This window comes from Anoplolepis gracilipes, chromosome 14 (assembly GCF_047496725.1).
Source record: "Anoplolepis gracilipes chromosome 14, ASM4749672v1, whole genome shotgun sequence".
NCBI classification, from domain to species: Eukaryota; Metazoa; Arthropoda; class Insecta; order Hymenoptera; family Formicidae; genus Anoplolepis; species Anoplolepis gracilipes.
In genome coordinates this window covers 7,506,345-7,523,143 of record NC_132983.1, presented here as the reverse complement: position 1 = coordinate 7,523,143, position 16,799 = coordinate 7,506,345, and the positions used below count along the sequence as shown (strand labels likewise).

General features: G+C 42.1%; 1 protein-coding gene and 1 pseudogene across 1 annotated transcript; both read right to left on the bottom strand.

Annotated features, from left to right (window-relative positions):
* Positions 1-16,799, bottom strand: part of LOC140673319 (cytochrome P450 4C1-like) — a 157,834-nt pseudogene that overhangs the window by 121,039 nt on the left and 19,996 nt on the right.
* LOC140673447 (uncharacterized) lies at positions 34-1,176 on the bottom strand. The gene has a single exon (XM_072906435.1). The coding sequence runs from the start codon at positions 1,174-1,176 to the stop codon at positions 34-36; it is 1,143 nt and encodes a 380-aa protein (XP_072762536.1).

The window sequence follows — 16,799 nt, the reverse complement described above, 5'->3', positions numbered from 1 at the left end:
AAAAAGAAATAATAATTATATATATTTTAACATTTATAAAAAAATAGAAATAATAATTATATATTTATTTTGAAAAAAAATCAATAATATTAAATATACATACCGATCACAGATATATTTTTGTCCATTGTGTTTATTGAGTTGCGAACTCACGAGTCGCGATAAATTCTTGATCCACGCGAAATGTCCGATATCTTGCGCATCTTGAATGTAGAGCAAATTGGCGTGCTTGTCCCTCTTTTGCTCCGAAAGACGAATAGGAACAATATTTTCGTTTTCGATGGTATACACATTGATTGAAATATTGTTGTTAATTTCAAACTTTTTAATTTGATTAAGAGTCACTGGAAACTCAATGTCTCGAAGATTTAGCACATCCGTGTAACGCGGGTACGATAATTCTCGTTCAACCCTTCTTTCAGCGGGATACATAGCAGCAGTCACTGCCCATGCGAAACATGCATTGTCTTTGGATCGCACGTTAACTATCGCTCGCTTCATCATTATCTTTCGCGGTAATATAATATGACATCCCGCACGCATAGGATTATATTTATTTATATTTACAGTCAAATTATGTATACGCGATAATGCCCACCCACTATCACGTTCTTGAAATTCTTCGAGAGATGCTAAAGTGGGCTCGATAACACGTTGCTCGTACCATTCGCGTAAATCAGATGTACGAAATAGTTCACAGTTTTTTGTACTTACACTTTTATCGTTGTGCTTTTCACCCGCCACAAACTCACCGTTAAACATAGTATTCACTTTCACACTGCAGTGTGTTTCGATAGCGTCTCGCACATGTTCGAGCACGATGTCACTCGCGTCTTCGAGAAACTGGCGAGGTTCGATATAATTGCTATTGATTATCGCACCAGTCGATATACGGTTCTCGAACGCTGTATCAATTTCTCGCCAAAATAGTGCAGCTTGATGCGCGCTGTGTCCGGCACCCGCGTGTACGAAACGTTTGCGCAACGCATTTTTCAGTCCTTCGAGTCGCGCGATCTTTGCGATCAACAATTGTCGATATCCGATCGATATTCGCGGTCGTTTAATTCGACTCTGCTCTTCCAACGACTTGATATAATCATCGCATCGCACCTCCCACGCAAAGTACTCCTCCACCGAATTTATCAAGGTGGATTGATGCGTTAAAACCTGCTCCATTTTTTTTTTTTTTTTTTTTACATATAAGGTACACTCGTGCAAGCTTCGACAATAATGGCGAGATGTGACTCTCCGTTCTGATTTATATCTAATCGTTATATTCTTTTCAGATTGCGAAAACGTTATTCTTTCGTATAAACATCCGTCATTTCTATAATATCACGTCTCTTTATCTCACGCATATTTTCGTGGTAATGTAATATAATATGACATCCTCTCTGCATAGGATTATATTTATTATTTATAATCAAATTAAATATACATGATAATGCCCACCCACTATGCGACACGTTATTCTTTAGCGCAAACATTCGTACTGTCGGTGCGTTATTCTTTAGCACAAATATCCGTACCGTCGACGGTCTGTTTATGTTATCATTTAGCCAAAAATTTTATCTCACGCTTTGTCTTATACATTTGTAACCGAATATTTCAATCGTCGTATACATTTGATTAGATTTCATCATACGGTGGCCACACACGGCGCTCGAGAAAGCACGTGGGGACGCGATTTTTAATAATTTCTAGCAACCTTACATTGGCGCTTGCAAAATTACGTCACAAATACTCCCCTCCTCATTACGTTTTGCGATATTACAAATTGATCGCAGTACTTTCAATAGTTTAGTATCGCATCAGTTGTCCGTGCATAAGGTTGTGCTAAAAAAATGTGCTCCACAAAAGAAACCAGCAAGATGAATTTTTACATTCCGATTGAGAACGGTGAAATTCAATCAAAGAACATGTAAGTTTCAATTATTTTCTAAATATTATTTCCTAAAAATTATTTTCTAAATATTATTTTTTAATATATTTTAATATTTTATATAGCGTTTCATCTCGTCGTGCGGTTTGCATACTTGGAAGAAGGTATATCTTAACCCCGACATCTTACAAATATTTGGAGATTGGAATAAGCGTTGGAGCTATGTCGTATGTCGAATTGATACTTGGTGACAACCGAGGTAATCGATTAGTATTGCCTATCGTACTCTGGCACTCATTGATGCAGAAACGTGCAGACATTGAACGACATGTACAATCGACTGAAAGTCAACCATTATGGATTTGTGATCTATCTATCCAAATGATCGCATTAAACGGATCGAGAATTGTTAAATTAACATTATCTAATAAGTCTTTGTATATGCAACCTCAAACATTATTACATTTATTCGATTTTGAAGATTGCATCGATCATATGCATTCATGGTTGTGTCAAAATACACATTTCGTGAATGAAAAATTTAAACAATTTTGTAACGTCTTGCAACGAAACAATATTACTGATGTAAATGATGCTGTGAAAGCGATTCGCGAGAGTGACGCGTTCGATAGCGGATCACTCGTAGATTGCGAATTGTTGGCGTGTGCTATAAATGATATACTTTATGATACTTGTAACAAATAAAAAATTATTATTAACATTAATGTTTCTCTTCACACTATTTTATTCTACGACTCTTCCTCCTCCTCCTCGCGCTCTCTTAGTCTCAGTCAAACAAAGACGTTTACCTCTCATAGGATCATATGCATAGTCTATTTAAAAAGAGATACTCTGTTTAGAGAGAGATGGGATATGGGATCCCGTGTATATTTGAGATAAATGTGCGTGGCGCGTGGTTAGTTTTTCCTATACGCTCTAAGAAGAAGCTTATTGCGTACTCGTGTCGCGAGGAAATATATGAATTGTGCTCGTGTCGCGAGGAAATATATGAATTGTGCTCGTGTCGCGAGGAAATATATGCGTTGCGCGTGTGTCTTCCGAATATGGATGAAGATAATGGTGATAATTATTTTATGATAATTTTCGATGAAGAAGACTCAGACATTGAAGTGCCGCTTTTAGAACTATCTAGTGATGATGATGATGACAATAACGCCAATATTGGAAATATTGGTTTGGATGTTATAGAAAATAATGGTGATATTGATATGAACAGTTCTGACGAAGAGGGTGATTTGGACGTTGAAGTACAACACTTAGTTGACAGTGACTATGAAAGTGCTGAAAGTGTTTTCGAAGATAGAATCGATCGTGCATTGGACTTAGCGGATATTAATTCTTATAATGAATTAACAAGAATGTGTTGCATATATTTTTGTTATGCAACTGCAGATGGCACATACTTCTGCACATCGTGTTTCATAAGAATGGCGTACCTTTTTGACGAGATTTGTGCTGTGCGTGAACACTCGATTAATATGTACGCATTAATACTCGGTTTATTTTGTAGTGAGTGTCGAACTCCATTATTTCAAATTTTACCTTGCAATATGTGCCCCATTTGCATGACTTAAGACTTGTGTGAATACTACAAAAAAACTTTTATTATTATTGTGTAAGTGTAGCACATACACCGAGGACTTATGTGTAAAAACCAAACAAACTATTATTGTTACGCATGGGTGACACTCCCGAGAACCGGAGGCGCGAGGAGGTGACTCCACAGTTTAACGAGGATCGTCTTTGTTTGCGGAAACTCTTTGGTGAGCTTCCGTATGAGGTGTGGGAGACAGAGGAACCGTGGCTCCCCGAAACTCTGCAGGAGGACTCCAGGTCGTCAGATGAGAGAGAGAGAGAGAGAGACTCCGAATAGATTGTAAGTATTTATAATTTTTATCATTTTAGAAAATATTTTTAAAGTACTAATAAAAAATGTTTTTTTCTGTTTCAGAGCTGCTACCCTAGATCATTATTTTAATTTTTTAAAATTTTATACTATAATTTTAATTCTTTTTATATTTTAATTTTTTCAATTTTCTATTACAATTTTAATTCTTTTTTATATTATAATAATTTTAATACATGCACAAACGCACACACACACACACACACACTTTATATGTATACACATACACACTTTTTAAATAAAAATTTATGTTAAACTTATATATATATATATATATATATATATATATATATATATATATATATATATATTACTTATTTCCACCTTCATCATCTATCCCACCCTTCTTCCTCTGTATTAGATATAATTAGATAATAAGATAACATTTAATATTAGAAAAAAAAAACGTAACATACAAAAAATATCTTTTTCTCGCGTACGCCTTAGCCTCCGTCTTATCGCGCCTCCGCTATCCTCCTTCCTCTCTATTCTTTCTCTCGCACCCCATAACACGCTCTCCTTCTCGCTATCCTTCTTCATCTCTATTCTTTTCTCTCGCACCTATATCTCCTTTTCCTACCATCATGCTCTCCTTTTCTTACCATCATGCCCTCCTTTTCCTATCATCATGCACTCCCTTGTCATACACATACAGCGCTTTCCTTCTCACACCACGTCATACTCTCCTTGTCCTACGCTATATAGAACGTCTATCGCATCGTCTCCCTCTACCACGTTGCGAACGTCTATCGCACCGTCTCCCTCTACCACGTTGCGAACGTCTATCGCACCGTCTCCCTCTATCACGTTGCGAACGTCTATCGCACCGTCTCCCTCTACCACGTTGCGAACGTCTATCGCACCGTCTCCCTCTACCACGTTGCGAACGTCTATCGCACCGTCTCCCTCTACCACGTTGCGAACGTCTATCGCACCGTCTCCCTCTACCACGTTGCGGACGTCTATCGCACCGTCTCCCTCTACCACGTTGCGGACGTCTATCGCACCGTCTCCCTCTACCGCGTTGCGAACGTAATTATTTATTGCAAATATACATTATGAATAAACAGAGTGGGGTGATTATTTTATCTATAACAGTTGACATTCCTCTCTCTCACCGTCAGACCTCCGCAGTCTTTCGGAGAGGACACTCCCTCCACGTGCGGAACCATATGTATGCCCCCCCCTTCCCCTCTCAATCAGGGGATGTTTGGTACCACCCTCCCCCCTTAATCTGGGGGGTGGGGCATTTGGTACCTCCCCCTTCCCCCTCAGTCTAGGGGGGACATTTGCCCCTTCCCCCGCGATTGAGGGGGGACTACCCCCCTCCCCCTCCCCCCGTCAGTGCGGGGGGTGACGAGGTACCTCGCCTCGTCCCCCCCGCTTACCTCACCCCCCTCATATCCCTGGATTAGAACTCTCTTATTATACCTACTCTTCTCTCCTCTTCTTCTCTTTCCGCTCTCTCTCTTCTCTCCATGTCCCTACGTTCCTTCTCCTTCCTTGCACTTTCCGCTCTTCCCTCCATCCTCCTCCACACACTCTCCCACTTTTCCTTCCTCTCTCCTTCCTCTACCCTCTTCCAGACACTTTCCCGCTTTTCCATCTTCTCTCTTTCCTCCTTTTCCTTCTAAAAACCTCAAAAATACTCCGGACTCAAAACTCGCCCATCCTCTCCATCCACCATCTTTACCTCTCTCCCTGCTCCACAACTATTATTGTACTTTTCATTTATAAATTTAACAATCGTAGTATCGTTTTATATTTTTAGTAAAATTTTTTTTGTTAATTTTTTTTAAATTTTTTGTAAAATGAAACAAAAAAAATCGATTTTGTGAAGGAATTTTTTTTCTTAATTCATCAATCTCTTATATGTTCCCGTTTGACATTTAAATAATGCATCGCAATAATATTGACAAAAGTACCTTTGTGTTCTGCTTATATATCTTTGTGTTCAGCTAATAATAATAAAGGAAACATTACAGCCTTCGTTATAGTATCGTGACCCTGTAATCATCATCACTTATTATTGTATTATTATATTATGCATGTATATAATACCATTATACATGCTTAGATATATTAAATTAAAAAAAAATTATACTGATGCGTACTGCAAACATAAAAGTATTGACTTCCTCCCTAATGTCCAAATCAGTTAATAAACTTTCTCGATATGCCGCTATTAAAACGTCCAACATGGCTAGCCACTTTTTTTCACTTTTTAGAAATAAAAACTGCATATTAGGTCAATCTTATTTTTGCATCCTTTAATTAACATTGTTCTTGTATAAAATTCAAACTTTATTAGAAATAATAATTATTTAATTTTACGACAGACATATGTTATATCATTACGTATATTTTGTACAAATAGTACAACAATAATTTTAGATTGAGCAAAAAAATTTAAATTAGAAACTGATCTCTTACGTACTTCCAAACACTTCGACATCATCTATCTTTTTGTCTCTTCCAAGGTTTGTCAAGTACTGACCATTGGTGCGTTCGTGATAAAGTTTTCTTTCCGCAATGATCTACACATACAAGTACAATATTAATTTTTAAAATAATTTTTTTATATTTAATAGTAATAACACATTGTACTGTAGCATAAATATTAATAACATCATGTAATCTTGCGGTACAGATTATGAGATTTATTGTATTATACAAAAAAAGAGAGTTTAAAAGATTAAAATAATATGATTTAAAATGTACATTTTCCGTAAATCCATGCAGTATTTTCAAGAGTTTTTTTTTGCTTTCTTCCTTGTGGCGTTAACGAGAATAGCAAATCATTATAGAACCTTGGCCTATATACTCTAAAACATAATTCAATAAAATTATATAATTATAATAATATAATTTTGTAACAACCTTATTTAAGATTAGCATAAATATTTAAAGTAAACTTTAAGTAATCTAAACATTGACAGTTTCGTTTAAAAACTCATACTGACATGACGTGTCTCGTTGTTTGTGTTTATCTCAAATTTAATAACCATTGATTTTAACTAAGTGACATATTTAATTGTTCCATAATTAAGTTCTACTTTTAAACATGTCCCATTGGATTCTTTTTTCTCTTTCTTAATTTACGTGTGAGTAGACTAGTTTTTTAACGATATTATATTGTATTGTTTGCGTTTAATTCGGTATAAATTGTATCCATATAATTTTTGATCTGTTATATATTTTCTTTATAGTTACACTTGAAAAGGACCACAACCATGTGGTCAAAACGTCGTGTGAATAAATTGAATGATTTTGGCTAGTCAGATCGTTTTAATTAACCCGTTGTTTACAATTAAATACTAGCGACTTTAATCTCTAACTTATAATTTTGAGTAATCATAGAAAATATAAATAAAATTGAACTATATTACGGAAAACATATGAAGTATTTCCTAAAACATTAGCTATTTATTTTTGCTAAATTAGATTAAAGATAGATTCTTTGATGTAAATGTAATTTCTCTATAAATTTTATTGCACAATTAATTTTTTTAATTTTTTAATTTTTTAATGTTTTTAATATTTTTAATATTTAAAAAATGGCAAACAATATTTTGAAATTAAACATTAGTCGGGCACGTACAATATATGGATTACTAATAGCCGGTAAACAGAATTTCTATTTTACACTAATTGTTTATACTATTTATACCGTCACATGATTAAAAAATAAATAATAATTAAACTATTTTTGAAATTGTATACATATATTACATAATTATAACATAAAAAAAGATCAAACAATTATTTACTAACCATAAATTACCTATAAACCAATAGTTCGCTAATGTTGTGAATCGCATTTCGATACTGTTGCTGGGACTCGCCAAGGTTTTGCAGAGAGATGCCCATGGCTGTTTCTATGAGTTTATTGTAATATAAAACAAAAATATTGTATAATTAAAGATTATTGTAGATTAATATTAATAGATAGCTTTGAAAATAAAAAATCAGATACTATATATGTACCTATCTTCATCGCAGCATTGATATTATGCATGAGAATGAACTATCTTTTTATCTATAAGCTATGGTTATTATATAAAATGATTGTTATGGAGATAATTATATATAATAAAATTTCTACATATAACACAAAACAATAAGGATTTTTCAGAATTCTTACCGCATATTGCATTTAATGTATATTCGCTAACAAATGATAAATCCTTTACAACTATTCCTCCAGCATCCTTCAACGAATTTGTCATGCAATTGCCCTCTTTGATCAAGATATTAATAAACTGATTCAATATACTGAAATGAAATGTAGGTGTTAATATCTTTCGCCGTTTGCCACTTAGCGCCTAAAACAGAAACAATATAACGTAAAATTATACGATAAAAGTTTTAATAATGTTATATAAAATTACATTTTCATTCCTACTTTAATGTTTAATTGATCAATTTTTAAATAATATATTAATTACCTTAAATTTATTTTTTATCGCAAAATTCATTTTTATAATCCGTTAAACTTTTTTTATGAAACTTTTACTGTAAAAGAATTGACAAATATTAACGTAAATTGAATTATTAGTTTGTAATTAAAGCTTTAAGGATTAAGAAATAAAATTAAAAGTATATCACGTGCGCACGTGTAATAATGTTTATAATTTAATTAAAAATTTTTAATTAAAATATCTGCTGTTATTATTGTTACTGCTATTTGCTTGAGAATACGTGTATCACAGCGAAATTATCCATCATTACAATCTTTACTTGTAAATTTCTTTTAAATATATTAGTTTTTATAACAAAGAAATTGTATAAGTTTCTCATTTAATTGTATAAGATATAATTTAAGTCAAATTGTAACATTTTATTGGATTTTCTGTTATGGAGAGAGATCGATAACAGACTGTAATAGTAAAGAGTATGTACACGCACCGGCATAAATGGTGTCCGTCGATAAATGTGTATGTACGTACGTGTATACACCGAAAGCGTCACATGCAGCGCGTACGTACGTGTCACTTGAAGCGCGGCAGAATTCATGCAACGGAGGAGAAAAAAGTGGGAGGCAATCCGATGTTGCATCCTTAGCGCAAGCCGCACGATCGAGAGAGAAAGCATGACAAGACGTGATGCTGATTAGTGGTGTCCTATAACTCTGTCTCACTTACTCTACGCATGAATGAGCGAAAAAGCTATAGGACACCGCGTTGTCTCTATATGCGTCTCGTTCGCTCTCGCGCTTATGTCATGTTTTCTTTTTTATTCCTTCAAGAAACGTGGCTGAGCCTTGCGGATCGAATACCGGCATTCATAAAATTTTAATTATATCATATATTAGAAATTGATCGGTTTCATACATAGCAAAGAAACATATTCCATAAAAAATGGGTGCAAATTTACAATTACTGTTCTAGTGAAATTACTCATAATGATACATGTATAATTTTTTACCAAATTTTTTACATAATAGAAAAAAAATTACGCAATTATAAATAAATTAATAATTAATTAGAATAAGCATATGTTTCTTTGCTATATATGAAACCGATCAATTTCTAATATTAATATAATATAATTAAAATTTTATGAATGCCGGTATAACCAACACCCCCTTCGTGGTGTACCACCTTGACGTGGTGAGGGGGCTCTGGTCTTCGGTTGTCCCGGGTAGTACGCACGGTCCAACCGTGGGGAGGACCGGGACGGGCGAGGACTAGCTAAGAGTACACCGTACCCTGCTTGCAGGGTACAACCAAAGCTGGGTGCTCCCGGTAATGAGGATTTCTGCGTAGTAGGTGCTCCCGCTGCGCAGCGTCCCTCGGGATGTGGGTGCTGGCTACGGCTGGTGTCTCTCTCCTCATAGTCAAACGGCGCGTTTGGGTTTGTCCCCGCGTACGCGACTACAAGGGGGAGCGAGACGTACCGGTGGTGTCTCGGAACTCCCGGGCTCATCGAGCTGGGCCTTTACCGAGCCGCCCGGACTTATTCCGAGGTCGAGGTCGGGAAGGCGAAGGGGACCGGCGCGGATCGTAGCGAGCACAGCCCGGCGACTCCGGGTCGGCCCGGCTGCTGGGGCCGCTCGGACGCTATTCCGAGGTCAGGGTCCGGTAGCAAGTGTAGGCGCCCTGGCGGTGCACCGTGACCGTTTCCCCTTCCGAAACGATGCACCGCCGGTGTCCCCTCCGAGGTCTTCTCGGAGGGGATGTAACACGGTACGCTGGCTGCCATGGCGGGTAAGGCTGGGCCGGGGATTGGCGACCCAGCCCCAACTATCCATGAGGCCCCCCGGATGGCGCCATCCGCTGCAGTATCCCGAAGGTCGGAGGCCGAGAATCCCTGAAAACCCGTGGGAGCGTAAAAACTCCCACGGGCCAGTAGGGGGCTGGGGACCAGTGCCGGGGATGCCTATTCCCCGGTTCGAGTCGTATGTCACCTCCCCGGCGGAACTTCAGGCCCGGTCGTTGGGGTGTTTACGGTTATGTTTCGGGACACCCCGCGGCCGATGAGGGTATACCCTGGGTGACGGAGCCACAGCAAGGCGTGGGATTCTTTCAAATGAATTGTACGCCTTTAAATACCAACCAGGATGAGGAGAGGAGGGAGGAGGAGACGACGACACCAAGGAGGCTGGGACCCCGATGTTCAAAGGTGAAGGTCGTGGACAGTAAGCCGGTGCAAATCCGCTTACGCAGAGAGGATCCTGCGGTTCTCAGGTTCGGCTCGATGTCTTCACCGAGCATGAGACAGGAGGCCAGCAAGAAACTCACCCCGGAGATGGAAGAGATGCCGCTTCCAAAAAAAAGGAAGCAGGGACGCCCCCACCGGGGACTACGAGTGGAAAAAGGCAAAGAAAGCCAAAGAGGAAGAGAGAAGAGCGGAAGAGGAGGAGCGAGAACTGCTCGATCCCACCCCTCTCTCGGAATTCCAGGCTTCGGGCAGTTATGAGAACAGTGTCAAAGACCTCATTGATGAGATGAGAGAGGCCTCTCTCAATGAGATCTCTTTGAGATGCCTCGACAGCGCTACGGTGCTCAAGAAAATAGTGTGCCGATACAAGAACATGAAGGGCACTGTCAAAAAAGAGGTCAACCTGCCTGCTTATTGCAGGCAGCAATACATACCCTAGTGATGAGGGCACCTATCGCGAGGAAAGCAGAAGCCTGTTCGGAGGACAGCGACAGGTTAAAAGGGATAGAGGAGGAGGTCTGAGGGTTGAGGAGGGAAATCGCCCGCCTTAACTCGGAGAACATGGCTCTCAAAGAGATGAGCCGCAAGAAGGAGAAGAAGCAACAGGACTTCTGTCCCAACATCGACAGAGAATCGACTGCTAAGCAGGACGTGCAAACTAGCACACCAACCGCTCAGGAGGCTGAGCCGAAGCTCAACCTAATGCAGGTCGCCCTAACCCCGGCGTGGACGACTGACCCGCCCAGCCACCGCTCCTATTACCCCCGATTAAGGGGAAAAAGAAAAATCTGGACGAGAAGTACCCGCCAAAGATACCCACAAGGGTCCGTAGTGCGTCGCAGCCCCGACAAACGGGGCTGTGGTCCCCGTACGGCCCTCGAAGGGAAAGGGAAAAAAGGAATCAGGGTCTGAATCCAAGAGGGATTAGACCAAAACCTCTCCTCAGCCCGCCCTTCAAACTCCTCCGACGCCTTCGGTAGACCAGGGCATACCCTGGTCGAAGGTGATCGGCAGGAAGGAGAGGGGAAATAAGAAGGCAACCAACAGTCAGCCCTCTAAACCCGCTAAAGCAGGTGGTAGAGAAGCCTCTCCCCCTCTCACGAATAAGAGGACGGAAAAGACTAAAGAGCCCCCGAGAGCGGCAGAGAACAAAAAAGGAGGATCCTGAAAACGGCGACAGTCTTCATTACTTGTCCAGAAGGACAATATTGTGACACGCCCAAGCTGGCCCGCCAGAGTGTAGACATTGAAAAGCTCGGCATAGAAGGCCTCAAGGTAAAGAGAGCTGCCACAGGGGCTATCATATATGACATCCCTGGGGAGGACAAGGCCGTAAAGGCCGACAAATTTGCGGAGGAGCTTCGTAAGGCCCTCCAAGATAAGGAGGGCGTCCGAGTCGCGCGGCCCTGTGAGAAAGGTGAATTTAGGGTCCGCGGCCTGAACGACACGGCTATCAAAAAGGAGGTGATAGCCGAGGTAAGCAGGATCAGAGGATGTCCAACCTCGGAGATCAAAACCGGGGAAATAAAATCCTCCCCCAAAACTACGGGCACCATATGGGTGCAGTGTCCGCTGGCTGCAGTAAATAAAATTATAGCAGCCGGCAAGATATGAATAGGATGGGCGACAGCAAAGGTGGAGCTGTTAAAAACCCGCCTCCCGCAATGCTACAAGTGCCAGGAGAGAGGCCACGTCCGAGAGATGTGCACCAGCACGATAGACCGGAGTGGCCTCTGCTTTAATTGTGGCACCAATGGGCACAAAACAGCCAACTACTCCGTGCGGACCAGATGTGTCCTATGTGCGGAGAGTGGGCTGCCTAGCAACCACAGGGTTGGCAGCGAAAGCTGCCACCCAAAAAAGAAGGTGAAGGGCAGCAACAACAAGGCTGTCCCCAAGGCTGGGGCAAAACTGAGGGGTGACAAAACCCCCTTTCCCCCATTTGCTGCCCCTAGCAAGGGACAGAAGAAGGAGAGCGTAGCTCCCAAACCCCAAAAGAAGGGGAAAGGGGCTACGCTGAATAAGGAGGTGACAACAGCCACGGCTACAAAGACAATTCCCGTTGGGAACCTCATTGTTTTAGAAGAGGTGGTCATGGAGGAGGCCTAAGTCTCATGACATCATAAACAGAATAGGCCTCCTCCAAACAAATTTGAACCACTGCGCCAGGGCCCAGGATCTCTTCCTGCACATCCTGGCGCAGTGGAAATACGGAATCGGGATAGCGGCAGAGCCATACAGGATCCCGCCCAGCCATCCCTGCTGGTCGGGAGACGACTTGGGCTCTGTCGCTATCACTTGGCGACAAAAAACTGTCTTCCCCCCCCTACCACAAGATCGGAGCGGAGAGACATTATGTCGTGATGGAATGGGGCCTAATATGGGGTGTTACATCCCCCTCAGCATAAGAGATCCTGCCCGGTTCGAGGATGTCCTCGACGAAATTACACCAATCGTCCTTGGGAGGCTCCCCAAACTTATCATTGTGGCCGGGGACTTCAACGCCTGGAATAGACTATGGGGTTTCCGGCCATTAACGGTAAAAACAGGGTCATGGAGGATTGGGCGGCGGTGCTCGGTCTCGTTCTACTCAATCAGAGATCGAGCAGGACCCTGGTCAGACCGCAGGGGAAGTCCTTGTAGACTTAACATGGGCGTCTCCCTCTGCGGCTGACAGAGTGGGCGATTGGCGGGTGATGCCAGAGGAGACCCTCTCGGATCACCTATACATTCGTATAAAGGTGGACATCACAGCGGTGCACCGTCGCCCTGAAGAAGAAGGGGGGGACTCACCACCCAAAAGATGGGCTCTGCAGAAATTAAATCCCAACAGGCTGATGGCTGCAGTAATGTTGGAGACTTGGCCCGGTACCCAAATGCCGGAAAGCATTAAGGGCCAGGTGGGATGGCTCGGGGAACTAATGACTAGAGCGTGCGACGCGGCCATGCCCTGAGCCAGACCCAGACCGCGCAAGGCGGCGTACTGGTGGTCCGAGGAAATTGCAGAACTGCGTGCAATCTTGGTCCGAGCTAGACGCCGCCTCATTAGACTGAGGAGACGCGGTTTCTCTGACGCTGCGTAAGAAGCACTGGGAGAGTATAGAGAGGCAAGAAACTCTCTCAGTGCTGCCATCAGAAGGGCCAAGGCCAAAACTTGGGATGAGCAGCTGCTCTCCCTAGACTCGGACCCATGGGGGCGCCCCTATAAGATTGTACTAAATAAATTTAGACACTGGACGCTCCCCGTGACGGAGTCGCTGGACCTGGAGGTCCTAGAGAACACCATCTCCATTCTCTTCCCGAGAACCGAGGTTTACCCCCATTTGGGCAATCGGGGAGAAGTGGAGTGGAACGAAGATCTACAGGTTACCAGCGACGAGATAGCCGGGGTGATCAAGAGACTAAGGACTCGGGGAAATAAAGCTTCGGGTCCTGACAAGCTCCCCGGCCGGGTCTGGGTCTTGGCCTTGGACCACCTGTCGGGAAAGGTGCAGGGCATCTTTACGAGATGCCTGCAAAAAGGAATATTCCCCCCCACATGGGAAAGGGCCAAACTGGTCCTTATCCCAAAGGAGGAAAAAACCCGCGGGAACCCCGTCGGCATGCAGGCCCATATGTCTGTTGGACGAGATTGGCAAGTTATTCGAGAATAATAGCGAACCGACTCGTCCAGCATCTCAAAGAGACAGGGTCAGACCTCCACGAGGATCAAATCGGATTCCGCGAGGAACGATCAACCACGGACGCAGTCAAACGCGTCAGGGCCCTCGTGGAGTCCGAGATGGAACAGGGCAGGGTGGTAGTTGCGGTGTCATTAAATATAACTAACGCCTTCAACACCGTGCCCTGGGAAAGGTGGGGGACGCATTAAGACACCACCGCGTACCCCAATACCTCGTGATCATTGGTCCTACTTTGAGGGGCCTGGAGTACCGCGATAAGTACGGTACTCAATGCCGGCGGGAAATGTTTTGCGGTGTCCCACAGAGGTCGGTCCTGGGACCCCTGCTTTGGGACATCGCATACGATCGGATCTTAAGGATTGCCCTCCCCCCCGGCTGTAAAACAGTGCTACGCTGACGACAGACTGTAACTGGCCGGGGGTAACGACTGGGAGGAAGCCACTAGAACGACGGATCTAGGGGTGGCATGCGCCGTGCGCTCAATAAAAGAGATGGGCCTGAAGGTAGCCCCCAGAAAAACAGAGGCCATCTTCTTTCACGATGGCCTCAGGGGGAAACCACCGCAGGCCCAAATAATGATGGACGACATCCACGTCCAGCTGAGCAATAGCCTCGGATATCTGGGACTGCAGCTGGACGGGAAATGGAGCTTTCGCGACCACATTGGTCGTCTGGCCGAGAAAATCAACGGGACTACAGCGGCACTTAGCCGCTTAATGCCCAATTTGAGGGGGGGGCCGGACGACCGTGTGCGCAAACTGTTTGCGGGCACCGTGAATTCAATAGCCCTATATAGGCCCCGGTATGGGCGGATGAGGCGGTGACCACGAAGAGTATTCGAGACACTCTGCGACGAATGCAGCGTAGAGTGGCCATCCATCTCATCCGAGGGTATAGAACGGTGTCCCATGCAGCGGCATCCGTACTGGCGGGTCTCCCCCCCCCTCCATGGAACTTCTGGCGAAGGCGCATGCCCGAACATATGCCAGGGTAAAGGAGCTCCAGAGGCTGGGAGTTACGATAATCACCAGAGTGAGAGGTGTCGCGAGGCTCCAAGCCCGGCGACAAATGAGGGAGGAATGGAGGGAATATCTAACCTCCATTTCTCCGACTGAATCGGGAAGGAGAGTCACCGGGGCCGTAGGACCTGTCCTGGAAAAGTGAACTAACAGGTCCCACGGCAAGAAGATGTCGTACCACCTGACTCAGGTGCTCGTCGGACATAGATGATTCCGCGAGTACCTGAGGAAGATAGGGAAAGAGCGCACGGCAGCATGCCACCACTGTGATGAGAAGAGCGACACGGCGCAGCACATGCTGGAGCACTGCCCAGCGTGGGCGAATAAGCGCCGTGTCCTCAAAAACGTAGTTGGAGAGGATCTGTCGCTCTCGACCATCGTTGCAAACATGGTCGAGAGCGACGAAGCCTGGAAAGCGGTCGCCTCCTTCTGCAAAACAGTAATGATGCAGGAGACGGCCGAGAGAGAACGGGAGAGGCGGGGCAGGCGGGGATGACACGCTCCCCCCGAAACTCGAGAGCAGAGGGACGACCCCACTTCGTTGCTTGGGTAACGGCCGAGGCAGAGATGCCAGGTTGCCCATGCCAGTAACCGTATCTGCTGCGTGCGCATGCGCGTGCGACCGTAGGAGAGGGAAACACACACAAGCGCCGTACCGCGTATGTGTGAGCTCGGTGCTCGGCTAGCTTCGGCTGGCTAATAGAAAAGGATGGATAGATTATTTTCTGTCTCCTTCCCACCAAGCTGGCAACGAGCGATGCTTCTCGTTTCTCGATTCTCGCTTTTCGATTCTTGATACGCGTGAAAACATTATATGTTTTTTTTACTTTTTGTTATATTATGAATTATATGTTTATTATTATATTTATTATTATATATTATTATATATATTACATATGTATATATATATCATACATATTAATTTATTTATTATGATTTTAAGATGTATATTTATTAAAAATTTTTATATTACACACGTAGAAAAATGTATATTTCAAATTGATGACTTGAAAGAATAAAGAATATCCATGTGGAAACAACCAAAAAAAAATATAATTAATCAAGTAAAAAAGCTCTCTTTAATTAAGAGGGAAATGATGTCAACGCCATACAGTAGTTAAAGTCTATATATGATAAATAACTAGTATCAAGGCTCTCTGTGTAAATAAAATTAAAAAACATTAAAGGCAGTAGAGAGCAAATAACGTATAAACGGAATTAGGTGGCAATTGAGAATAATTAGAACACTGTAGATATAATAGAATATTTTATGTAGTGACCAAATTAGTTTATTAACAATAAACGAAATCTACGCATGTTCTAAATTAGTATAATTTAAAAAACATAAAATCGAACGAACGTTTCGAGCTCATTTTGAGTCTTCTTCAGCGTACATTAATAAATATAACTAATAAGTACAATATCGGTCGCAATATAAATTCGTTAAAACTATAATTTAAAAATATAAATAAATAAAATATAAAATATAAATAACATTATATATAATTTAAAAATATAAATAAATAAAATATAAAATATAAATAAAATTATATATAATTTAAAAATATAAATAAATAAAATATAAAATATAAATAAAATTATATATAATTTAAAAATATAAATAA

What these genes read in the sequence shown, in the direction of transcription:
- LOC140673447 (XM_072906435.1), bottom strand. Translation starts at nt 1,176, where the DNA reads ATGGAGCAGGTTTTAACGCATCAATCCACCTTGATAAATTCGGTGGAG.